Source organism: Danio rerio, chromosome 13 (assembly GCF_049306965.1).
Source record: "Danio rerio strain Tuebingen ecotype United States chromosome 13, GRCz12tu, whole genome shotgun sequence".
NCBI classification, from domain to species: Eukaryota; Metazoa; Chordata; class Actinopteri; order Cypriniformes; family Danionidae; genus Danio; species Danio rerio.
Genome location: NC_133188.1, coordinates 25,203,351 through 25,229,491, shown reverse-complemented (window position 1 = coordinate 25,229,491; position 26,141 = coordinate 25,203,351). Strand labels below are relative to the sequence as shown.

General features: G+C 37.6%; 1 protein-coding gene and 1 long non-coding RNA gene across 18 annotated transcripts in view; one reads left to right on the top strand and one right to left on the bottom strand.

Moving 5' to 3' along the window:
• ndst2a (N-deacetylase/N-sulfotransferase (heparan glucosaminyl) 2a) overlaps positions 1–26,141 on the bottom strand; it is a 200,479-nt gene that overhangs the window by 13,005 nt on the left and 161,333 nt on the right. For all 17 annotated transcript variants that reach the window (XR_012389283.1, XR_012389282.1, XR_012389285.1 and 14 more), the window contains 4 exons: positions 17,002–18,663; positions 6,337–6,424; positions 4,754–4,908; positions 3,428–3,613 (listed from right to left, as the gene is read on the bottom strand). Coding sequence is in view for 11 of the 17 variants with exons in the window: in XM_073920848.1 (XP_073776949.1) it covers positions 3,428–3,613; positions 4,754–4,908; positions 6,337–6,424; positions 17,002–18,021 (1,449 nt within the window). In the remaining 6 variants the exon portion in view is untranslated. The remainder of the gene's footprint in view (positions 1–3,427; positions 3,614–4,753; positions 4,909–6,336; positions 6,425–17,001; positions 18,664–26,141) is intronic.
• Positions 19,794–25,311, top strand: LOC137490475 (uncharacterized). The gene is made up of 2 exons (XR_011009971.2): positions 19,794–20,131; positions 22,390–25,311. It is a non-coding gene; the product is annotated as an uncharacterized lncRNA (long non-coding RNA).

Below are 26,141 nucleotides of genomic sequence, written 5' to 3'. Positions count from 1 at the left end.
GCTCCAATAAAAGAAAGGAGCGAAACAGATATTAGTCATTTTATCTCATGATGGTGGATGCAGTTTAAGTTCAGGCAACAATAACTGGGATTAAGTTATAAAACTCTGGGATTCATTTATGAAATACAAACCTCTAAATTCTTAAGAATTCATCATTATTAGATAAACCGCTGCATTGAATTGAATAATGCAAGACTAAAATCGTTCTGCTTATGTTTTATGAATTAAGCCAATAAAGGGCAAAAAATGCACAGAGAAAACAAAATCACAGAAATGTTCAAAGGTTTGAGATTTATATTATTTTATTTAGAATTTTATATCTAAAAATAGATGTAATAAACTGATTGAAAATGACAGTAAAAACATTTTTAATGACACAATAAAATTTTTGTTGCAAATTAACTTTATCAATTAAAAAATCATTCCATTATCATTTTCACAAAAATATTAAGCAGTAGAATAATTGTCATCACTGAAAATAATTCAAATGTGGTTTGGCGCTAGGTAATTTGCACCATGGAACATTCACCTTTGCCATTACTGCAATAAATGCTAATATTGAAATTGCTCTTTTTTTATTTATATTTAATAATATTTAAAAATATTACTGTTTTACTGGGTTTTCTATCCACATTTATGACTTGGTGAGCAAGAATCTTCTAAATAACCTAAATAATAAATAATAAAAATCAAAATATTAAATAAATAAATTAGGGATGCTCATAATAACTGAGTTACGGTAAACTGAAAGGGTGCATTTTTAACCGAATAATGGTATTAACGATTTTTTTAGTTTGGCTGTATAAGTGTGCGACACATAATCGTTAACTCACGAAAGAGCAAAACATGCAATCACACGTGCCTACAGACATATTTTGTCAAAATGAAAGAACGATATTGCTTGTTACAGTTTGACATAGACGAGTTGGGGCCAAACCAGTGCTGATGCTGATTGCCTTGGTCGTGGATCTGTGTCATTAACACCTCTGTTTATTTGCACAATTGCAGAAAGAAGCCGCAAAACAAAACTTTCTAAAATGTGTGCTGCTTTGGAAATAAGGCGGCCCCAAGTTTGAGCGTCTGGATTTTCTCTCTATCAGAACGCACTCATAAACACAACAAATTGGCTATAGCTCTAATGATTTAATGTACCACCAACAAACCAACCTTTTATCCTTTTATAAAATTACAGTTATTAATAGTTCTTTTTAAATATACATTTTTAAAATAGCCTACATTTAAATATCCTACATCTACATCTAATCTACGAATTAAACAAATCCAAAGATTTTCTTGATTCTTGCATAATATTAACTCAACACCAAACTGAGACTTTTATTTTATAACTTATAAAACATGTATGCAAATAAATGCAATATCATATGCAAACAACAAAATTGTTATATGCTATAAGTAGCCTATACGTTACAAAAAGTGAAACATATGAGCCTTGTCATTGATCTTCATCACAGGCAGCACGCGCACATGAACCGCGAGTGAGAGAGGAAATAAAAGCACACAAGCTCTAAGTTAAAACCTGACGCTCAAGACATATTCTTTAAAAATGTTGACAAAGGTTTGTGATATAAGAATAACAGCAGAGCATTAATTGCATATTTTCCGTGGAGCAATCGACTTGTGGTACAGTAGCCTGATATTTTTAAGAAAAAAAACATATGATAGGGGAAAAAACAGCCTATGTTGGTTCTATATGGATCTAAAGTTGTCATTTAAGTGAAAATTTAAAAAAATTGTAAATTTTTTTATTTTAATTTCATTTTATTCCTTTTATTTAGTTTATTCTTTTTTTTCTATGCAGTTGCAACCACTGCATGTCTGTGAACATGCTCTGTTTTAATGTTTTGTTGTTAATATGTTCATTTAACGTGCAACATTTAGGGCTCTATTTTGACGGTCCATGCGCAGAGTGCAAAACACAAGGCGCAAACACTTTCAGGGTGTGTCACAACGCATTTTTGCTAATTTAAGGACAGGAAAAACCGCTTTGCGCCGTGGCGCATGGTCTAAAAGGGTTGAGTTTATTTTTTTAATGAGTTATGGGGGTGTTTTGAGAATAAACCACTTAGAGTCTCATCTCCCATTACCTTTAAGAGCCAGCTGCGTCGCGCCATAAGCGCATTTGCTATTTACAGGACGTAAAGTAAGTCTAAGTGGAAAAACGGAGCATTTCACTAGCAGACAGTTAACAGTTTTTTTTAACAAAAAACTGTTAAACAGAGCATCTACTGCGTGAGAATGAGAGATAATGGATCACTTTCTCTTTCGCTCTTGGATAGGGAAACCTTTACGCACAGACATAAATTAGTCTATAAATAATTATTTGCATTTGTTAAGCGCAAATATTAGTTTTAAAACTATTTCTAAATTCAGTTCTAATTTCTAGCAAACGAATAAATGAACAATAATAACGAAGTGTGCTCAAAAACCTGAGTTATATCCTAAAACACATGCTGTGCCCTATATAGTCTAAAACCTGACAGGTGGGCCAATCTAAGCTTGTTTTTAATAAAACAAATATACATATGGATATAATAAATAATACTGCTAATAATAATAACATTATACAAAAGCAAATTGTTATGAATAAACTGAAAAAGCCTCCCGAGATAAAGATAAATAAAAATAAAAGCAGTGATTTTTCATATTTATGTAGGCTAGAAAATAATATGTTTTGTAAAATTTTAATCCTTTATATTTATATCCTATATCTATTCTTAGCATATCCTATATATATCCTTAATATTTAAAATTTTTCATATGTAAAGATATTTGCCTATTGCTCTCTTGAGTGTATTAAGCAGTGTGTAAGCGAGGCGCAACTCTGCGCCGGAGTTTAGACCGGGTTAGTTTTGGTCTAATGAAAAATCTATTATAGTTTCTCAAAATAGCAACGCACCAGCAGTGCACCTCAGAACGCCTTCCTTTTTAGACCAGAACGCCTATGGGCGCACATATGAGCGCTAATGCATTTGCTATTTAAACAGCGTAGCGCAACGCCTCAAAACGACTCTTGCGCCGAGCTGAAACTACCAAAAGACTATTGCGCTGCGTCTTGCGCCACATTATGCCGGGTGTATGATAGGGCCCTTAATGTGTCAGACACAAAATAGACATGTCAATTTTTTTAATTAAATAATTTAATCTGACCAGTTTACAATTAATATTCGATTAACGAACTGCGGTTGCCGGGTGGCAAAATTAACCGAAATGAGCACCCCTAAAATGAATATTTCATCAATTTGATTGTATTTTATTAAAAAGGAATTTAATGGTAAATGACTGTTAGAGATTCTGTGATACTAAAAACTGGATGCTGTGAATGAATACAGAATGTGATCGATGATTAACTCTTCCTTTGTTTCTTTACTTCAGTTTATTGGGTTCACAATTAAGTGACATGTTTTACCTTTATATCACGATGTATGAAGCCCCTGCGATGGCGTGCCGGTCTCAGGTGTGGATACTCTTCTGTGCTGGTCACCGTGATCCCCCATATGCTCTTCCAGGCCTCATACAGCTGGCTGTGTACAGGATACACCCCTGAATGGTGTGGCGCAACAGCGTAGCCCATGTCTGTGGGTATACCATGCTCCTGAAACAGCAAGAGACAAACAAACGCTCAAGATGATCAATCAAAAAGCCACTCGCCACATGGAATTCACTCACAATTGCACTGCCAAGACTCATAAGGCAAACGGGAGTAGAACAGAAGAGAAAAGTCAATACGAGATGCATTAGAGACGCCGCTAACAAGATGTGTCATCAGGGCGTACACGAGCAAGAAGCTTTTGATTATGCTTCTCTGCGGAAGAAAAATCTAACTCGATGTGTCAAGAGGCGTAGTTATTTCCAAAGCCACAGGAGGGTGGCAGAAAAACACATCCTTAAATGAGCAGGGGGCTTTACTTCAAGTCCAAGGTGCCACTTTAAAAGTTCCACACGTGTGTTCTTTCCCGCTTGTGTGTGTATGTGGGAGCACAACCTGAGAGATCCATAAGCCCCAGCTAAGGACGGCTCTTTGCAGGCTCATTAAACCTTGATGAAGGAGCGGTGTCTTCTCCATTGAGCGGAGAGCAGGAGAAGGCATATGTCAGTGTCGGCTCTAAAGACAGGATGTGACAGAGGGATTAGCGAGATGAGGAAAGGGCTGGTTAGTATTCACAACGCGTTCCTTCTCTCTCTGTCTGTCTGCCTGCGGTCCATATCCCACTCCAATGACCATCATTACACCGGGGTGGGCTCGTATCAACAGGCCAAATTCACAATCTTCTCAGCGGATGCACACAGAGTCAAGGTCAAAGAGAATCGTACCGATCCAATGAAAAAGTGCTAATACAGATCTATAATGAAATACCAACATGAGATAAAGCTGGCGGGGCAGGGGATCGATACCCACACCTCTGCGACAGCAGCAATAATGGCTGTAAATAGTAACACAATGATGAAGGAACAAAGTGTGCTTCTGTGTAGGAAGAAAATAAATGAGAAAATGAACTAATACCAAAATAATTGAAGAAACCCATTTCTTTGTCTCTCTAAGCTTAATATTTTAATCTTTTGTAGATGAAAAGGGCATATCCTTTCAAGACATGGAATTAAAAGAGCGCCATTTGAAACTGAATCAACTGTTTGACCAAATAATGCAAGTGTTTGGCATACCTTTTTGTTAACATTAGGATTGTAATTTTATTCGGCACTGTTAGTGGCATTTCAATCAATAGTAGCAACTAACCTGTGCAAACTGCATGTTGAGTCTCATTTGCTCTGCCAACACGCTGACATTGTGAAAGAGGTGAGGCTGCATGTGACTCCACATGTGTGGAAACCACCAGAACTCATGCCGGTGCTGCAGCAGCATGTCATCTCCTTCATCCTCCTCTTCTGTACCTGCAAATACACAGGTGCATTTTGTTGAAGTTTAACAGTAAATATAAATATATATATATAAAAAATATGAAAAAAAGCTTCATAAAAGACTGTTTGGTTTTGTCAATGCATTTTAGATGGGTTAAATTTTGCTGATTAGAAAATGTATAAAAGTCTTAAACAATACCATTGAAACATCTGGGGTCAGTAGATTTTTATTCTAATCAAAGTTTCACTAAAAGATGACTTATTAAATTAAAGAGTAGAAAGTAAATGACTTAGAGTTCAACCAAAAAAATTTGTATTTCAACATAATGCTGAATTTTGTATTTTTTTTTTTTACTTTCTATTCATTAGAGCAGTGATTCTCAACTAGTAGGCCTCAGGGATCCTGCAGGTGGGCCCGAGATTTTAAAATAAACTCTCAATATTATATTATCATTTTTGGATTTCATTATTAATATGCTATAATAAAATGATCAAAGTAATGCACTCTTCTGTTCTCTGATTGATTACTTTAAACTTGCTGCAAAAACAGCCTCATGATCGCATCTGCAACTAGTACAACTTTACTGTATTTTACATTTGTCTGTATATTTTCTTAATAGTAGATATTTAATAGTAGATAGTTTTAATATATAATATAGATTTAGTTTTAAATATAATAAAATTTAAATAAAATTATATACTTTTTAAATAAAATTCTGATAATAGAATATATATATATATATATATATATATATATATATATATATATATATATATATATATATATATATATATATATATATATATATATATATATATATATAAATATATATTTATTACACACACACACACACACACACTGTTCATGTTAATAAATAAAGTTTTAAATGAGCATTTCAAACAAATATTTTAGAGAAAATGTCAGATAGTTGGGCCTTCAAAAATTGATCGGAGAAAGAAATTGGCCCTGAATTGAAAAAGGTTGAGAACCCCTGCTTTAGAGAATATTTAAAAAATGTATTGTTAAACAATTATTCCAAAAAATAGATTCAATTACAGCTTTATAAATTGATAACAATAAAAATCATTCCTCGAGTATAAAGCCTTTTATAATGAATCCTGAATCCTCATATGCCATTGATGACTAGAGTAAGGACTGACGAAACATTAGCTTTGCCATCATAGAAATAATTGACTTTAAACAGAACAGATTTTTATGCAACAATATTTAATTATACTAAAAAAAGTGACTTAATTCATAATAGGAACAAGAAAAAGGACTGAGCAAAAATGAAATGCTAAATAAAGAAATAAATCTGAAAAATGTACATTAAAAATCAGGACCTCTGCAGTGAGAACAAATATGAAGAAGAACTATAAAAAGACTAGACCAGAAAAGACAGACAGACAGAGAGAGAGAGAGAGAGAGAGAGAGAGAGAGAGAGAAATTACAGTATGTACCTGCATGGTAGAACTTCCCAGAGAAGCCAAGATTGAAGGTGAAGTCAGGAACCAGTGTTCGTAGTTTATTCTGTGTGTTGAGCAAAGCCTTGAAAAGGAAGAATTATCACTTCAATAAAATGATATCAAAGACCTTCCCAAAACCTGTTGAAAAAGATTAGCACTTGCCAAAAACAACAACAACAACAACATTTGACTTTACTCTGAGCTACGCTTGAAGGCAAACACATCAACAGTGGCATTAACCGAAGCTCTACTTTTTACCTTAGACATTGACATTAACAAGCGCATTAGCTAAAATCACCAATAGAGGGCAGTGCTGTGACAATTTAGCCTCCTGAAGAAAAGGAGAACTTTCAGGCCCTTGGCCAGATCGACAGACTGAGTGGGATGTGAAATATACATTTGCATTCAAATCTCCTCAACCCACGGGCAGGTCAGACGTGCCGAATGAGGCCCCAGCCTTAACATCAATCTAAACTCATCCTTGCGAAATGAACACATTTCATAACTTAGCATCACTGCGCACATCTAGCTAATGACGGCGCTGTGAGGCTTGAAATACAGAATGATCCTGCCATCAAGCCCTTCAAACCCAGAGAGTGATACGGGGTATAAGCGAATTACAGCACTGTTCCAGCACAAATCAGACAGTGGAGAGAGATAGCGTCGTTTGCCGCACAAATCTAACACAAAGCAGAGGCTGATAGTTGCGGCAATATCACAAATCAAGCCGTGCTGCTGGGGAGAGAAGGCTGCAGCTTCGCAATGAAAAGATGGCATCTTGGGCTGATTTAAGAGCCGCCAGTGTCCCTGAGTATGAGTGTATCCAATATTTGTTCTGCCTTGAGTGTGTTTGCTCAGCATGTCGTCATAATCCTGCTGTTTTTATCTGCCAGCCATCCAAGATTGCTGATGTCCAGAATGAACAGATTCAGTAAGTGTGAATCAACTTTGACAGGAAATGAAACGTTGGGCTGAAAATAAAATGACCTTGCCTAAATAAAAAAAAAAAAAAAGGAAATGTGGTTTTCCTTTTTATGATCAATAACTTTGCTTGGTCAGGAAAGCTTGGACAGAAAGGCTAGGGGGTCAAAACCGATTTAGTTACAACCAACCATTACTATCACAATAGACTGCGGCCTCGCAACTGGAATAGTCTGAAACATTTTATTTTAATCCCTGAATCCCATTTTCTTGCCATAGTCAGTGGGGCCATCTCTAAACCTAAGTAACTATTGCTCAAGACAGGATTTTACTGCAGACTTCTACTGCAGTGTGACCCAGTGACACTAGCTATGCCAGTCAAATGTCACATTGAGCAAAAAGATCACATTTGGACAGTGGACACGAGTAAAAACAGTCATTTCCTGACACATCAGCTCTTCTGCTAGTACAGCTGACAACATTCTTGCGTACTGCGTATACTAAGGCTGCACGATATTGGAAGAATCTGATACTGTGATATTTTATTTTTTGCAACAAATATTGTAAAATGAATACAGTTTAAGAGGGTTTTAATAGCTCTATTTGACGATTTTCTGGAAAGTCTAACAGTATACTGGTATAGAAATGAAATAATATAAATGCATAAAATAAATTCTTGTCTTACTTTTTGTCTGGTTTTTAATCCAAATATTACAAAAATCTTGGACCAAGTAAAAATATTGTTTAGTTTTCACTGTCAAAAGAAATAAGTTATGGGATTTTGCTTGTTTCTGCCAGTGGAGTAAGTGAAATAATCTTTTTTTCATCTTCGAAATGTAGATATTTGGGCTAGAAACAGGACAAAAATTCCAAGTAAGAAATTTTTTTGTTTTTTGCATAAATCATAAAAATCCCATAAATATACAGTGATGAAATATAATTCTGTGGCTCCTGGTCAACTATAAATCAGACTGGACATTGCATATCTTGGCGATGTGACTATTTGGTATTGGTGCTAGAGCTGCACGATTCTGGCTAAAATGAGAATCGTGATTTTTTTTTTTGCCTAAAATAAAGATCATGATTTTCTCATGATTCTGTAGATGTAAAATAAAGGTTAATATAAGTCGGCTATTATCATTGTTATTCTCAAACATGTGGTAAAACAGCAATAGGCTTCGTGTTGCTGTACTGTTGGTTAAAATGCTAAATTTTGTATAGACTTGGAATGGTGGACTTGAACAGACTTTAGATATGTCCTGGTCATTAATGCTGATGATAATTCTGATGCTGAATTATTGTGTTTGAGACATACAGTATGCTTACAATCTGTCATTTTCTGCTTAAAATCTATCACTGAAGTGATTTTCCTGAACACAGAAGACTGGGTGGGTATTTTTGCATTTCGGAGGGTTTTGGATCATTTTTGGGCTGGAATCAGTGAGCTACATCTGCAACACTGTGTGCACTTCCGTTTGCATTTTCACTGCTAAGAGCGGTTCACTTCCCGCGCGGCTCCCAAACCATCACTCTGTGCCACAAACTGAAAGTTTTTTTTTTACAACTTTATTAGCTGTTATTCACAGCCTATGCAGGTTCTGTTCACTAAAGTAGAGTTCATTCAGAGGCGCACACCCACCCTCTCTGTGGTGACAGCTGACGGTCAGCTCACGTCATGTGTTTTTGCAGTCGCAAATACATTACATGAAGACAGAAATGACATTTTTAGGGTGAATTATATTTTATAAACGCAGCATGTGACTCTTTAAACACCATTTGGAGGTGTTCACGTTGCTGAACAATGTATGTAAAACAATGTGAAGACTTTTGCGGCCACCATTGCATCTCTCCTGAACTTGAAAATATGTTTGACAGAATTGTAGAAATGCTGGATTTAGATCGTCTAGGGCAGAGGTCACCAATCTCGGTCCTGGAGGGCCGGTGTCCCTGCAGGTTTTAGCTCAAACTTGCCTCAACACACCTGCCTGGATGTTTCAAGTATACCTAGTAAGTGCTTGATTAGCTTGTCCAGGTGTGCTAAAATCTGCAGGACACCGGCCCTCCAGGAACAAGTTTGGTGACCACTGGTCTAGGGGGTCGAATCGATATCACAATCTTTTTACGATTTAATGTGCAGCTCAAATTAGTGCTAAAACGATATATTGTGCAGCCCTAGCATATACAGCACAACTACTTGAACACAAAACTTATCCTGTATAGCAGTAATCATGGTCTACACTTTAGAAAAACTGTAAATGCATTAAGAAAATTTTGTTAACAGTTTGATATCTGAATGTTATTGTGTAATAACATATTCCAATTAGCAAAAGCTTTTTGTCTATTTTAATATGTATTTTATGTTTATTTCTAAACATTAAAAAAGTACCTTTAATAGTCAGTAAAACCATAACATTCAACAAATTAATAGTTTATAAGCAACATTTTATATTTCCTATCTTAAAACATCTAGAATTTGCATTCAGCAGTCTATTTAGACTATATAAAGCTTACTCCCCTCACCAAACACTGGCTGACCTTGTACAAGATGCTATGCGCTGAAATATACTGAAAAAATACGTCACAAGAAGTAATTAAATATGAAAATAAAAAATGAGAAAGCTAAAAACACATTTGCTGTTCATTATCAACCCTTGGGCCAAGATGACTTTTTTCTTCTTCAGTAGAACTTTAAAGAAGATTTTTAGATGAAACCTTGGTCCTTGGGGAATCATGAAGCAAGTCAAAAACACTGAAAACATAAACGGCTAAAACAAAATAATTAATCACGGCTCCTGACAATACAATGAGGTCTTGTGAAGCAAAACAATCCATCTCTGCAACTTATATCTTTGAAAATGTTCTAAGCGTGTTCATGACGGTCTAAAGCATGAGATTTCTGTCCCTATGAAAAGTCAATCTCAAAACGATTGTAACTAATGTCCAGTTTATTGGTACAGAGCAAAGGTTTTGCTTTGTAAGACCTCATTTTATCATCATAAATATTTTCGTTTTGTCTGTTAATGTTGTCGAAGTGCCAGATTCATTGGACTTGCATTTTATCAATCTCAAAAGACCAGTTTCAGCTTGTTCGTCTAAATTAAAAACTCTCCTAAACTGAACGCCTAAGGCAAATTAAATAAATTAAGAGCAAATTTTAAATTTTACATGGCAGGTAGAGCAAGTAAAATATGAACCAAGCTAATTATGCGCAAAAAAGGGGACCAGTGAACTTACCGTTGAAACCAGAAGTTTACATACACTCTAAAAAAAGGAACATAACCGTTTTTTTTTAAATGTCTGATGGTAATTCATACTAATCGTTTACTATTTTAGGTCCGTTAGGATTACCTAAATGATTTACATTTGCTAAATGCCAGAATAACGAGAGAATTTTCTTTTTTTTTTTGATAATTTGTTTAGTAATTTCTAGACAGTTAAAAGTTTACATACATTTCCTTGGTATTTTTAGCCTTGTTTTTAAACTGTATAACTTTGGTCAAATGTTTTGGGTATCCTTCCACAAGCTTCTCATAATAGTTTGAAGGAATTTTGGCCTATTCCTACAGACAGAATTGTTGTAACTGAGTCACATTTGAAGGCTGTCTTGATCGCACAAGCTTTTTCAACTCTGCAAACAAATTGTCTATAGGATTGAGTTCAGGACTTTGTGATGGTCACTCTAAAACATTCACTCTGTTGTCCTTAAAGCACATTTTAACTAATTTGGCAGTATACTTAGGGTCATGGTCTATTTGGAAGACCCATTTGTGGCCAAGTTTTAATTTTCTGGCTGATGTCCTAAGATGTTGCTTCAGTATTTCTACATATTGTTCTTGTGAAGTGGACCAGTCAAGAAAAGTTATAACAATTTCTCAAAAAATCTCTCTCTCATTATTCTGCTATTAAGCATAACAGAAACAAATTTGATAATCCTAATTTACCTAAAAGAGAAAAAGTTTAGTCACATTAAAATCTGACTTTTTTTTAAAAATGGTTATGTGCCTTTTCATACAGTGTATATAAACTTCTGGTTTCAACTGTATGTGTACAAATGAATCTAATATACAGCATGCATGTGCAGTAGGTGAAAATAAGCTTTAGTGCTTAAAAAAACTATAGAGTAAGAACAGATGTGATCAGTCCACCATTAGGCACAGTTCGTTTGAGTTTCCTATGCAGCACCACTGACTGAGGTGATTACAGCCCACTTGTTCAGCTTGAGGCCAGGTGGCATGGCATACATCAACATCCAAATCCATCAATCAAAAAAACAACAACATAAACAGTTCTGTGGGTGGATAATCTGTCTGTTACATACATATTACACCAATCTACTTAGAATATTGCTTGAAAAATAGAACATGCATGGAATGAAAAGCATATCATTGCTCCAAGGCACTGCCCCCAATAACCAGCATGATTAAAATGACTATGAGGAAAATATATGGAAATGAGACACTACAATGCTACACATTCTTTCAGCAGTAAATAAAAATAGCAGCAGCTGTGTAACAGGCTGGGTTTTAAGGGATGTTCAGGGCTAAACACAACTTAAGCTCCATCGACAGCATCTGTGGCATGCTGTCAATTACCACAGAAAGTAACTGACTCATCCTTCAAAATGTCTTGACAAAAACACGCTCTCAAAAGAAGTCAATGGTGCAAACATTTAACATTTCACCCACAGAACTTTACTTCAAGCGCATAGATGCTATTGATAGAGTCTAACTTGTACGGTTTCATACTGAGGTACAGATTGGTTGCAATTAATCAGGTGTTACTGAAGACAATTATAGACTAATTTAAATTAGAAAGAAATTAAATATGTATTTTTTTTTATATTTGAAAACAAAGTGCACACACCACAATATTAATCCACATACAAAAGAGCAAGACAAGAATCAAACAGATGTGCTAATTGTTTAGTATGGCTGGGTACTGAAACCAATCGGTATGCACCAGACCGAATCAGCATTGAATGGTGCCACTGGTGCTGTGATGTAAAAACAAGGATGTAAGCATCATCAAATGGTTCATCAAAAGCACACATAGGTATTCATTGTGCCACATCATCTCTAAGCAACTTTGAGGGATATGGAAACCATCGCCGATGTTACGCAACGTGCACAGTACAGCGCATCTGGTGAGCACCTCCATTCAGATTAATCAACAAGCATGATCACACTCATCAAATGTGCTTAAACTAAGCATTCTAAAGTATGGCTTTATTTTACAAGCAAGGATTCTGACAGCAATGTGCAGCAAATGCTTTACAAAAGTTGCTTGTAACACATCAAACTTTGTGAAACATTTAAGGGCGCATGGAATCAACTTGAAAGCAGAAGAAGGCACTGTTTTGATAGCTTGCGACATCATCTGGCACTTTCACTGAGTATAGTTACATGGATACCAATACTCTGATTTTAATATAATTAAGGCAATACTCTGATTAAGAGTCTACCATGTTAACAGTGCTTTTTGATTACCTTAAAGAATCACAGACACTAGAGTCACGAAATGAGGAGTTTTTTTTTCTTTTTATTTGTGTGTGGTGTGGTGTGTGGTATCAAATTCCATTAAATCAACTTCCACCAATTCTTACTTCAAATTCTCATTCAATACCTCAGTTTGTCACAGGGCATGAACAATATGTTGCTGAATGAAAGTGAAACTGACAAACTGCAATTTAAGTCGAAAATTAAAAATGAAACACCCGAAATTACATGAAAGACTGGAGGAAATGTGGATATCGTGGTGACGCAATGACTTTAAAGGTTCACAAAACCCGAGTACTTTTTTGCGATTTTAACAGATTTGTGTGTGTTGAGCATCAGTTAAGACAATGTTAGCACGTGTTAGCTTTAATTGTGGGAAAATCTGGATAATTTTGAGCTTTCGTCAGCTTATTTCAGCTTTCGGGTTTAACATGATTTTTGGGCCGGGATCAAAATCGGCAACGTAGTGCAAAATTGCAAATGCAAAGATGACGCGTCAGTTTCTCGTTATAATTCATAGCTGAATTTTTTTATTCTATGAAAAGAGCCTGCTTCTTAATTATACATGACTGCACATGCTTTCCGAAGGCAAGGCAGACTTGCAGGTGCCAAGCTGTGAGATACGTTGATGACTGGGTGAGACCATGTTCACGTTCATGGTGAGACCATGTTCATCAAGGGTCGTATGTGTTTGTTTTCATGATCTCCGGGGTTCGTTGTATGTTTTTCCCCATGATGCTGTCAGGGCTGATACAAACAGCAAAGCTGTTTGTGTGCAGCAAGCATTTTTGTCGGGAGAGCAGTACGAGAATTGGATAATGGCAAATGTTGTCCTTTATTAGGAGTTTGTTCACATTTAGACACATTGTCGTGCTGTTGTGTTTGCCGAAATCCTCTAGATTACCAACAGGGCTAATGGTTAAAATAGACAGGCCTGATACACTGAGTCTGCATTCAGACCCGGGGATTGAGGGAAAAGTCCTCATTTATAGTGTTTATATGAACACGATTATCTTTATAATGATACAAATTGTGGTTAGCTGTATATGAAATTACGAATAACAAATGTAGCAGGGCATTAAATTACTGGGTAACACTTTACAATAAGGTACATTAGTTAATGCATTTACTAACATGAACTAATCATGAACAACACATGTACAGCATTTATGAATCATTATTGAGCATTTACTAATGCATTATTAACATCCAAGTCCATGCTTGTTAACATTAGTTAATGCACCATGAGTTAACATGAACTAACAATGAACTACTGTATTTTCATTAACTAACGTTAACTAACATGAACAAATAAAGTAGTAAATGCATTGTTCATTGTTTGCTCATGTTAGTAAATGCATTAATTAACATTAACTAATAAACCTTATTGTAAAGTGTGACCAATTACTGTTTATCTCTTTGCGTTTTAACTTTGTAAACTATAAAATCATGGGTCTCCTCACAGCTTGTGTCTCATTTTGTGAACTAACTGACAACAGTTGTTCACTCCCCTCCTTCTCCCCTGCTGACCAGGCCCACTACTGCCCTTTGCTCGCGGAGCTCCACGGCCATTATGATGCATCTTTTGAAAAATTCTGAGGTAGATCTAAACCGAAAGTTGAAGGTTTCATGGCCCTTTAATTCATCTATGTGCTATAACATGTAAAACGGGAAAATTAAAGGAACATTCAAAAATCAACTCATGTAAACACCTTAATCATATTATTGTCTTATTCAGACTAAGGCAAATATAAGATTACTGATAACCAAAGTAAGCTAATGTAGGGTTAATTTCATAATGCAAATCTTAAAGTCATGCTAACAAACAAATGATCAAAAGGTATTAATGCAATTCAATTCAAATATATAAAGTATGAATTGATGTATACTTTATATTGTTCAATTAAAATGATTAAAAAAAAATTCTAGAGTCAATCATTTTTGTGGCTCAAAAGTATCGGTTCAGGCGTTTTAAAAGTAAATGATTTAAGCACCGTTATTGAAACAACCCCAAAAGATACCATATTGTTTAGATTATTAAAAAAAAAAAAATACTACAGTTGGTTTCAATACTTTCTCAGAATGACCAGGAGTCCCAACTGCAAGTTTGTTAAACTGACTGACTTAGCAGTAAAAGTTTAATTTTGACTTTCAATCTACAATAAATCAAATTGACCTTAAAAAAATAGGCCACTTTTACAGTATATGATCCAAAGGTCAAAGATCTTGCCATAGTTTACAAACTCATCTGTGTTGCACAGTAGGCAATAATAGGATTTGAAACAACATTAATGATATAATAAATAAGATAAATTTATTAAATGATGAATTTGAATTTGTTTATAAACTATTCCTCTACAAGAAAAAAGACAGACATTTAACATAGAAACATACATAGATGCACAAAAAATCTTAATGTCAACATCACCACAAATTAAATTATTGAAAATTAGGTTGTGCTGACATCACATATCTATACATTTACTATTATGGCACAACAAATTTCAAATAGTCAGCCCAATCATCACCACATGTATTCCACATCCCTTGCAAACACATCAAAACGGTGCTAACTTTGTCAAATGTAATTGATGGTGGGCTAATTTACTGCTCGACTGATTCAGTAAAAAGGCAGACAGACAAGTCAGATTTTAGCTGAAGAAACATCTTCATGTTGTCAATGCAAATGGGACATTAATTGTCCTATTATTTCTTATTAGAGCTGTTAATTTTATTTGACTAGCTTCAAAAAGGACATCCTCCAGGGTGATGTGTCTCTTTGCAAGTGTCTCCTGAGCATGAATAACCCACAGGCTGCAGTGCAGTTTGCATATTTTGGAAAGCTGAAAGCTTCTACTCAACTCTATGATGAGAACTGGGAGTGTTTCATAAGTCTATGTAATCAGCCCCTCTGGCAAAGACACTAATAAATAGGAGGTTAATAGGCATATTGTCCAAACAGAGCAATTATCCCTTGCTCTAACAAGCACGTTATTTTAAGCACTAGCTGTTTAGCCTCTCCATGACACTACAGTGCTCAAATAATCATGTGTACAATGTTATCTCTTAGATAATGCATTATGTAACACATTTCAAGAACATGCCTTTTGTCAATGTCAATGGCTAAAATAAGAAGCTTCAAACATCAATTTGAATGCTCAGATGTTCAACATTTAACAGCATAAGGTTACAGATACAGAAAAGTACAGATAATGCAAACTTAAGCCCTGTTTACACTGCCAGTTAAATGTGACGCGATTCCGATTTTTTGCTCATATGTGAGACAGATCGGATCTGTTCTATACCTGTGTAAACACGAAAAAAAAAAACACATACATTCGCATATTCTGAGATCGGTTTCAGGTCTCCTTCATATGTGGAAATAAATCAGATATAGATCGGATATGTGACAATGTGACTGTCATGTAAACAGACAGATCAGATTTATTAAGGCATTCCGTTCTGTACATTAACTTGCGACAATGTGGTGCTTCTCCGCGGTTTAATGACGTAAAAGGAAGAGCGTGTGTGGAGATGCCAACGAGGTAAACAACATTAGAGGAAACATGGAGTAAGAAAGAGGTCAGTTGCCACAATTTGCTCTCACCAGACCTGAGATCTCTCTCGTACCCACAAATTCCTCTGAATGGTGGAGAACATCATACAGCATATAAACCATAAGCTGCGATGACGGCCCTTTCTCTCCACCTCAAAATCATTTTAAAGTTGGGTGAACTTTGTGTCGTAACTTTTGATTTTTGTCGCTATTAATACATGCACTGCAGGCTACACACAAAACAACTTCATTCTCTCCAACACCAGTGCGCACACAGGCAAAGGCTACATCTTCAACTACACACACACATCAGGGCCATACCATTACATAAACTGCGTGGGGGTAAATCTGGACTAAACCATTCACTGCTTATACTACACTTCGCATATTCGCAGAGCTAAAAACAAGGCAATTTCTTCCATCGTGGCTAGTTTGGCACAGATGGTAGAACGCGCCTTTATGCATGCGCGACATCGTAAATGGTATGGCATGTTTAAACTTATGAATTGGATATGAGTCACAATTAAAACAATGTTTAAACAGACAGGCAAACAAATCAGATATAGGCAACAAATCGGAATTGGGCAGTGTAAGTGGGGCCTTATAGATCAGGGCCATGCCTACAAATCACATAATTTTCATTTCTGAGTAGCCTATCCCTTTAAAAAATTTAGATTAGACGCTTACCTTCACATCTGTCACCTTCATCCGTGTACCCTCCTTTCCCACAAATATATCATCCACGTCAACCAGCATATATCTCTCCAAGGACAAGCAGAGTCTTTTTCCTGTCAGATAGGCTATGGCATCCACAAAAATCAACTTGTGCAGCCAAAATGAAAGATTGTTGCCGAAAAGCACCCTTTGAATGCCATCATGAAGCCCAAGGTCTTGGACTACAGTGGCATGAAGGGCTCTGTGGGGGCCTAGGTGGGCCAGCGCTTCAGAGGACTTTGTGACGGCCAGGAGCACCGGTTCGTAGGTACTGTGGTTAGACTGAAAGACTGTCCAATCATCACCGGGGAGTAGGCCTTGCTCTACTTCATTGGGCTTGGTGATATACAGTAATGGGGCCGCAGGGTTTATGTGGTAGTCCCGTAGACCCAGATTAGAGTGCAGGAACAATGGGAAGCCCTTCAGCTGGGCACTGAGCAGAGAGTTCTCATTAGCTTTGAAGAAGCCGATAATGCCTACGCCAAATTCTGAGCAGTATTTATCCAACAGGTCACGGTTCCAAGCATCCAAGTTGACATACTTCAGAATGTTCTCATAAATGACTAAGGCATACCGGCCAATATCCCGCTCCATCAACGTAGGCATGTCACCCTTACTGGGCGCAATCTCCGTGTGGTAACGGAAGCGGCTGGACTCCAGAATAGCCACAATCTCTTGCCCGAGCTGTGAGTAGATGCTCTCTACAAAGACCAGTACCACAGGCTCCGTTCGGGAGTTATCCACCACTTTAACTGTCCTCTGCCGGCCTGAAAAAGGTGGCAGGAAAAGAGGAGTCCGTTGCCCCCCTGCTGCATCTGCAACAACCCCACCACAGTCACTGAAGGGCAAAGGGGGCGCTTCCTTTATTTTAGGGCTGTTGCTGACATAGTATGCCAGGAAAGCCATGGACAGCAGGCAGAAAATTATGAGAGCCAGGATCAGGCGGTGCAGCTCGAGTTGCCGGACGCCCCGCACTAACTTCCACAGCCCCATGGCCACAACTCAAAAGTGGGACTGGGGAAGAGAGGGGGGCAAAGGGGAGGCCCAGAGCCTGACCGTTGCAGTGTTCACAGCAAGAGGAGGATAACACAGAGGAAAAGAGAAGGAAAAAGGAGCAGGGCTGAGCAGCAGACACCGGCACAAGCTTTGGGTCAGGAGTAGCCATTTATGCTAGGTCACCATGGCCCCCATAGCCCATGACGTGTGTCTCCGCTTTGACTGCTGCCTCTAGCCCCTAGTCCTCCAATGAGGTCAGCCAGCACTTTCACCCCCACCACACGTTCCCTGAGTGCACTTGCTCTTGGCTGGCGTCTTGAGCTTGGGATAAGAGGATTGGGTTTCTTGATAACTTCTGACACTCCTCCTCCACCACCACCACTTGACAAAGGACCAGCTGTTTCACTGCTGACTTCTTTTACGTTGCTTTGTGCCAAGCTTTCAAACAAGAATGTGCCTCTTAGTGCAGTGGGCGACGTGGAATATGTTGGAGAGCTTCAAGCCCGATGCTCCACTTGCCCCACTGGCCTCAGTGGGTGCTCTGAGGATGTTCACCACTGGAGCAGGACGGTGAACATTGCCCCCTGCAGAGCCCCAGCATGAATGATGCATTCACCATTGGGCTGAATGAGTGACACCCTAAAAAAAGAGAAAGAAGAGAGATGTAATTAGCACACAAATTAACGAGCAACTTTAAACAGCTAATGACATAGAAGAACCAAGAGTTATAGCCTACTAAATGGTCAAACACTGCATCACCCTTTATACTTTGTTTGTTGCTATTAAAATGACAGTTGATGCAGATTGCTACATTAACCAGCAGTCTTATTTTTCCCATGACTCCAAAAATAGCATTGTAGCCCTTGTCCTCTAGTAAGATAACATTACAGGTATGATAAAGAGATCACTGACCTTACGGATAAGTAACTGGAAAGTTTTTAAAGGTGAAACTTGAACATGCAGAGACCTACCAAAAGCATGAGGGATTGGAAATTCAAACTGAAATTGGATTGCCCTGTTTGTAAACTTGAGAATATCTTAAGCATTCTCCATTTGAGAGAACAAGTCAACAGTCAGATTGAGTTTCAAGGTGCAGGAGATGGAAATCATCGCATCCCAGGCGCATTTTCTCCTTCCTCTCCCCACCAAACAGGCTTTGTCAGCTTACAGCCAGCTATCAGTCTCTGACATGATCAATGCCAGCCAAGCTGTAACTATAAATCAGGGCTAGCACTTAAAGGATCGTTTTTCCCACAGATGAACAAGCATAGCCTGTGCTTTGGTCAAAGGCACCTTGTCTAGGGCAGATGATAAGCTAACAGGGGGAAATAAAGCAAATTAAAAACGTTGCAAATAAAACTAGCAAAGAAAAACAGACAAGCCTTTACATCCACAGTGCTAATAACAAATGCAAAGAATCTCAACGTGGTAATGCACCTGCCCATGAGATGGCAAAGAAAATTGCAAGACAATGCAATGAAGTGCTCCGCTGCATTAAATCCATCAACCCTAGAATGAACCCTACAAGAAGAACTTTCCCTGATACAGAAACCTAAGTTATTATTAGCATGGGAGCACTCTAACCACACTGACCCGGTCAACATCAGTTCAAAACATACATACAAGTGTACACAAACAGAAGGTTTCCATCACAACACATCGCAATTCATGAGGTCATAAAGATACAGGTCAGGTCAGTGTATCCAATTCAACGTTAAATTAACTTTATGGTAAAGCAACAAGACGAGTGGGAGCGGCAGCCCAGAATCATTGAACAGAATGGTTTTACATGCCATGTGCTACTTAAGCCGGGATGAAATTACTACTGAGCATTTTTCATCTCAGCTTTCACATTCCAGTCAGAGAATGCAAATCATGAACTATTCAGAGCCGAACTCGACCAGGAAATGATCAGGATGGCCATGCATATCTTGTGTTTATTACGCTGCTCTCGTCAGTAAACAAGCATGCTTACACAGTAATGGCACACATGAGCACAGGAGGAAATGAGATGGAGGAGTGTGACTAAGGGAGGAAATAAGATTCAAAGGCTGAGAGAACATGTAAAAGAAGGGGACAGTGAAGAAAGGACACAGAGAAAAAGCAAGTAAGGCAGCAAGCCAGTCATTACTAGAAGCATGCGCATAAGAGAATTACATTTTTTTGTTATACTGTAGTGTTGACCATTTCAGGATGTCATTTGTTATATCTACTAGCTACAGTGCAGAGCCTAAGAGCTAAGCAACGGTGAGTTGTTCCATTTAACGGTAGTGTGCTCCACTCAGTTGCTCATGGATGAATTTTCATCCTCATTCTTTTACTTTTGCCTTCTAATTCGTGGTCAAGCATACTCTGTCGATAGGGATTGGCAGTACTGAGGGTCATTTTACAGGATAAGATATTGATGCCCAATAGCTTCTGCACAACAAATGCAATGCTATAGTCTTAGTTGTAATACAAGTCAAATCTATCTTGCTATAAACCAAATTTAACTCCTGCTGCTCTCGTGTTATATGGACCAAAGCAGACACAATCAGATTTAATTTGTCGCACTCATAGTCCTGCTGAACAAAATTTATTTTTGGTGGCAAAGAACACTCATTTACAGCCAACGATTGTTCATTCAAATAGCACCCTCAGCAGTGTTAGGTTCATTAACAGTACATGAAGCAAAGTTATTTTAAAACTTATTTTTAGTTTAAAAGATTAAATGGAACTAGTTAGTATAATAACAAAACAAATCTTTTCATTTTGTTCAGTTGTCTTCTCTTTCTTTGTTCTTAAATTATATGTTGTACAGCACACTACCTGACAAAAGACTTGTCATCAATCCCAGTTGTAAGGGCAACAAATAATAACTTGACTTCTAGTTAATTATTTGGAAAAGTGTCAGAAGGTATATCTTTCAGATGAATTATCTGTTGAACTGCATCCCAATCATCACAAATACTGCAGAAGACCTATTGGAACCTGGATGGTTCCAATCCCAAGATTCTCAAGATATCAGTCAAGTTTGGTGAAGGAAAAATCATGGTTTGGTGTTACATTCAATATGAGGGCGTCCGAGTAGGGCTATGAAATTAATCGAAAATCCGGTTTCGATTTTGGCTTCTAACGATTATGAAAAAGATTAATCGAGATAAATGATTATTGCATGATATATTGCCCCCCTTTCTAGTTGTAAACATTTGTTGCTCTGCAAAGCTCAGTTCCACGTGAAAATGACTAAAAGCATGTACTGTAATTTAACAATTGCAGCACGGGATGCGCATCATTCATTGATGTATGTTTGAATCATTACATTTTTCAAAAGCGCGAAAGAGCGCATTTAGTTGTTTGTGTGTGCGCTTAGCCTCGGAGACAAGCAGAGCACACATATATAACTGCATCTTAATGCGAGCAATTTAATGGTCAAAAACATGCACATTTGTGTCAGAGCGCTGTGTTTGGTGATTATTCATATTAACCCTCATTTGTGTAATAAACAAACAAGTTGAGAATCAAAAGACATCTGAAAAAGAAACCCTATCAGAGCCGCACTAATCTTAAAGTGACAGCGCGCAATATTCCTGCTGTCGCCTGTTTTTATCATTAATCAAACACATAAGGAGAAAATCACTCACTGCTCTTGTCTGAAGGACTGCTGTAGCTAAAGTTTTTTTTCTTACAGGCAACAGGCTTAAAGCACAGTTTGTTTCATATTTTATTCTATTGTATTTATTTCCCTTTCCCTATTTACAGGGAGGAAAATAACTGCATATATACAGTTAAAGTCAGAATTATTAGCCCTCCTGAATTATTAGCGACCCTTTACTTCCAATTTCTGTTTAATGGAAAGTTTTATAATTCCACCCATTTTTAAACATAACAGATTTAAAAACTCATTTCTAATAACTGATTTCTTTTATCATTGCTATGATGACAGCACTTTATATTTTACTACATATTTTTTTAAGATACTAGTATTCAGCTTAAAGTGACATTCAAAGGCTAAATTGGTGTAATTAGGCAAGTCGTTGTATAACAGTAGTTTCCTCTGCAGACAATCAAAAATATATATTGCTAAAAGGGGCTAATAACACTGAGCTATTAAAATAGGTTTAAAAATATTTAAACTTGCTTTTATTTTAGCCGAAATAAAACAAATAAGCCTCTCTCCAGAAGAAAAAATATTATATGAAACACTGTGAAAAATTCCTCTGTGAAACATAATTTGGGGGATATATATATATATATATATATATATATATATATATATAAAAATTCACAGGAGGGTGAATAATTTTGACTTCAACTGATAATCGTTTTGAATATTCGTGATTACAATTATGACTGTATGTGATTATGATTTTTCCCTTAATCAAGCAGCCCTACGAGTGAGAGATCTGCAGAGTGGATGACAGCATCAACAACCTGAGGCATCAAGACATTTGTGCATTACAAACCACTAGAAAAGGCAAATTCTTTAGCAGGATAGCTTTCTTATACTTCAGCCTCCACATCAAAGTTCATGAAAGCAAAGAAGGTCAAGGTGCTCCAGGATTGGCCAGACCTGTCACCAGACATGAACATTATTGAGCATGTCCGGTGTAACATGAAGGAGGAGGCATTGAAGATGAATCCAAATAATTCTGATGAACTCTGGGAGTCCTGCAGGAACACTTTCTTGCCAATCCAGATGACTGTATTAATAAGTTATTTGAGTCAGTGCAGAGATGTATGGATGCAGTCCTCCAGCTATGGAGTATGGCATACATACTGTACATTATTTCTGTTAAGTGACAAGACTTTTGTCTAAGCAAAGTCAGACCTTACTGTCCTAATTATATAATTAAAAATCAGGGCATGATCTTTTTTTATATTGCTAATATAAGCGTGATGTGTGCCACTTCTGTTACTAAATGATTAACTTAAAGTCAAGTTATTATTTGTTGTTCCTAAAACCTGGATGGGCGACAAGACTTTTGTCAACTTTATTAAAGCAATATTTGAATGCCAAAACCGATTTCACACATTCTGGAACCAGCATAGCACAAGGAGAGTTTTTGGGTCAACCTGGTGAAGTGGTATTTTTAAAATGCGCTAGGAAATTCTAGCGCCACACTACCTACTGTACACTCCATGACATGCTCTTTTAAAGTGACTTGCTGACATCCAGCAATTTCAATACTGTTGGCATGTATGTGTACTCAAAGTGTGAGAGGCAGTGAAACTAAGAGAAGCATGAAATTCATTAGATCTCTTCTGAAATTAGCAGCAAAACTGGAAGCCTCACCTCAATATTGTGTGACACTAAGATCTTCCTGCTAATGGAGAGCTGTGTAAATGGGGCGGAATGAGGGCAAAATGACAAAGTGAGTAAATGTGGAACCATGTATGAGAGCAAGAAAAATGATTAGACAGGGGCGTGATGAGGTGCAGACAAATGTTGTCACCTTCAAGATCTGCCACACATTCACAAAAACAAGTTTCCTGTGCTATTCTCACTGAAAGTGCTGCGAAATCACATCTGCCTGTCACCCGTGGCAGGTCACAGGTTTTGACAAACTGCATTTTCGTGAATAGAATGGCTGATAATGTGATGGCAAGACACCTGGATAGCTTACTATGTTACTACTTTGTTACATGCATATGAACCAAGAGAGAACTAGTTCTTGTGGTGCTGCATAAATTACTCTGCAAGGCTGCCATGCCTCACACACTGACCCATGATCAATATGACCTTTGACCTCTAACCTATACTGGTTGAGCTTGTATATGGGTCATGTGAGGTTTCAGATTTCCATCACTCCGGTTTCTTTTCACTCTAACCTAATTACAACAGAACAACTCAATCTGCCTTTGTTCTGTATCTTGGACTGCTGCACCCTCAATCCAACAACAGCTGTCAAGTAAATGCATCTATAAGACTTGATCTAAACCAGAAATATACCAAATCAAAAATAAATACACATTTAAAATAAAAAAAAAACAATAAAAGTTTTCTAAACAGTTACACGTGGTGTATAAGTTTATTACTTTGTAGTTGCTAGGGTGTTTTTAATGGTTACTCAATGACCCAAGTCAGAAAAGCCCACTGCCAAGTCTCTATTATGTTCTGGTCTCTATATATGACCCAAGGTCTAGTACTTCAATAAAGTGTTTGGGGTTTAGTCACTCATTTTATAATCAGCCAAGTGTAAATCCTGCTGTCTTAGAGTAGTGCAACTCTTCTCAGACAAACCACATGATTTGAGGTTTCCATTGCACAAATATTGCAGGACATGTTACATGCCAAATTGTAATACTTGTGGTTAGGGCTCTGCTTCAGCCTCTAACCCTAGCTAAAAGAAAATGGTAATGCTTGCTTTGGCAAACAGCCCTAATTAGTGTACAGGAGTGATGATGCAGTGCACAAAGTGACCAGCAGGGGGCTTCCACGCACAATGGGCAGAGAGATATGGGCTCTGGGCAAGGTGGAGGAGGGGGCTATCATTAGGCTCCAAGGTCATGCTGTATTTGAGCCACAGGTGTGCAGGCCTCTGGGCATCATGGGCGCCTTGCCTGTACAAACACACACAAACACACACACATACACACTCCAGCAAGAAAACTAGACTGCTTCAATCAATACTAAGTAAAAAAAGAGCACTTTAAACTGCTACTATGTGTGGAGAAATTTAATGAGCCTGCAGCTTACCTGCTACATCCAATTTTCAAGTGAAAAAATACAGAGTGCTTCTACAATAACAAAACGCTTCAATAGCAGGAAAAAAATCTTTAGATGGATTCAATCCTGTGGGGCAATTAACATGCAAATTATTTATAGAATTTACAAGCTGTGGGGGATGGCAAAAAAAAACCTGAGCTTATTTTTAATCAAAGGAAATGTTTTACAAACAGCTGGAGAGTGTGGCTTAATCGGAGCTATAATTTTGAATCCCTGAATTTCAGACGGCCGCAGGGTGACAACAGCAATACTCGCCCCTTCTGAAACGCAAACGTTTGAGACAAAGAGATGAAGAGGGACCACGTGAGGACCTTCTCCTCAGCCCCTCTGCCCCAGCAACCCCAGGGTCAAGCCCTCCCTAGCCAAACACCACAATGCTGACCGTCAAATTCCACAGGCCGCTGCCCCCCTCTGATTATTCACCATGAATAACACACCAAATAGACTCACTCCCGTGCATGAAACACAGCCAGAACAAAAAGCAGAGTAGTAAGGATGATCTCCCCCCACCATTTGTCGTCTTTGTCATATTTATGATCTCAGCTGAGATGGGAAAAAATAAATGAAAACAAACAAAACCTTCGACGTCAGTTCCATTTTAATCCTCCCGAGCTGAACTCGGCCTATCAAGTCTATGAATTTCTTTGAGTGTGGACGGAGATAAAGGCAATTGCAGCTTTTCATCCCATTCAGACTTCAAATGGGCATGTGAAGTGTGGCTAAACTACGTCTTTAAAGTGTTTATTTTACCCGTCCATTTCTCAGAGTGCTATGTGAGAATGAGGGCGGCGGTGCTGATAAAAACCTGCTTGTGTTTGGCTTTCGAGAACGCCGGCTTCTCTCTCGCTCTGCCTCTCTGAAAATAGTGCAAAAACAGAATGTATTATGAGTGAGTGAAAAGGAATTACCCAAACTAAGCTGATTTACTGATGTGAGCCGCATGCTGAAGAGCTCCAGCAGGGTTCACTGTCGCTGGCTGCTGATCTCCTGATAATGCTTGCAGAGCAGCCTCTGTTAATTGTTGGATTACAGGATGGCAATTAGCAAGCCAGACTTAACTGGAGAGGACAAAGATACCAACACAACTGAGACGGGCTTAAATCAACAGCCACAAAAACTGGGATGTAGGTTTTACAAGAGCTGCAATGTTAAGATAGGATGGGATGGGATGTGAAATGGTGACAGTCAAAGTTGTGCCAAATCACAACTGGCCTTATGAAAGCAATTATTTGAGGACAACCAATATTTTTAAGGATGTACAGGTATTTGTGTCAAGACGTTAGTAGTTGGCTAACTTGCCTAATCCATCTGCTTTGAAATAAGTCATTATGCACTAAAATCTAGGGCTACTCAATTATACTCACAATTCAAGAGTTCCCACTTAGATACGCTTGGCATTTAAAGCAGG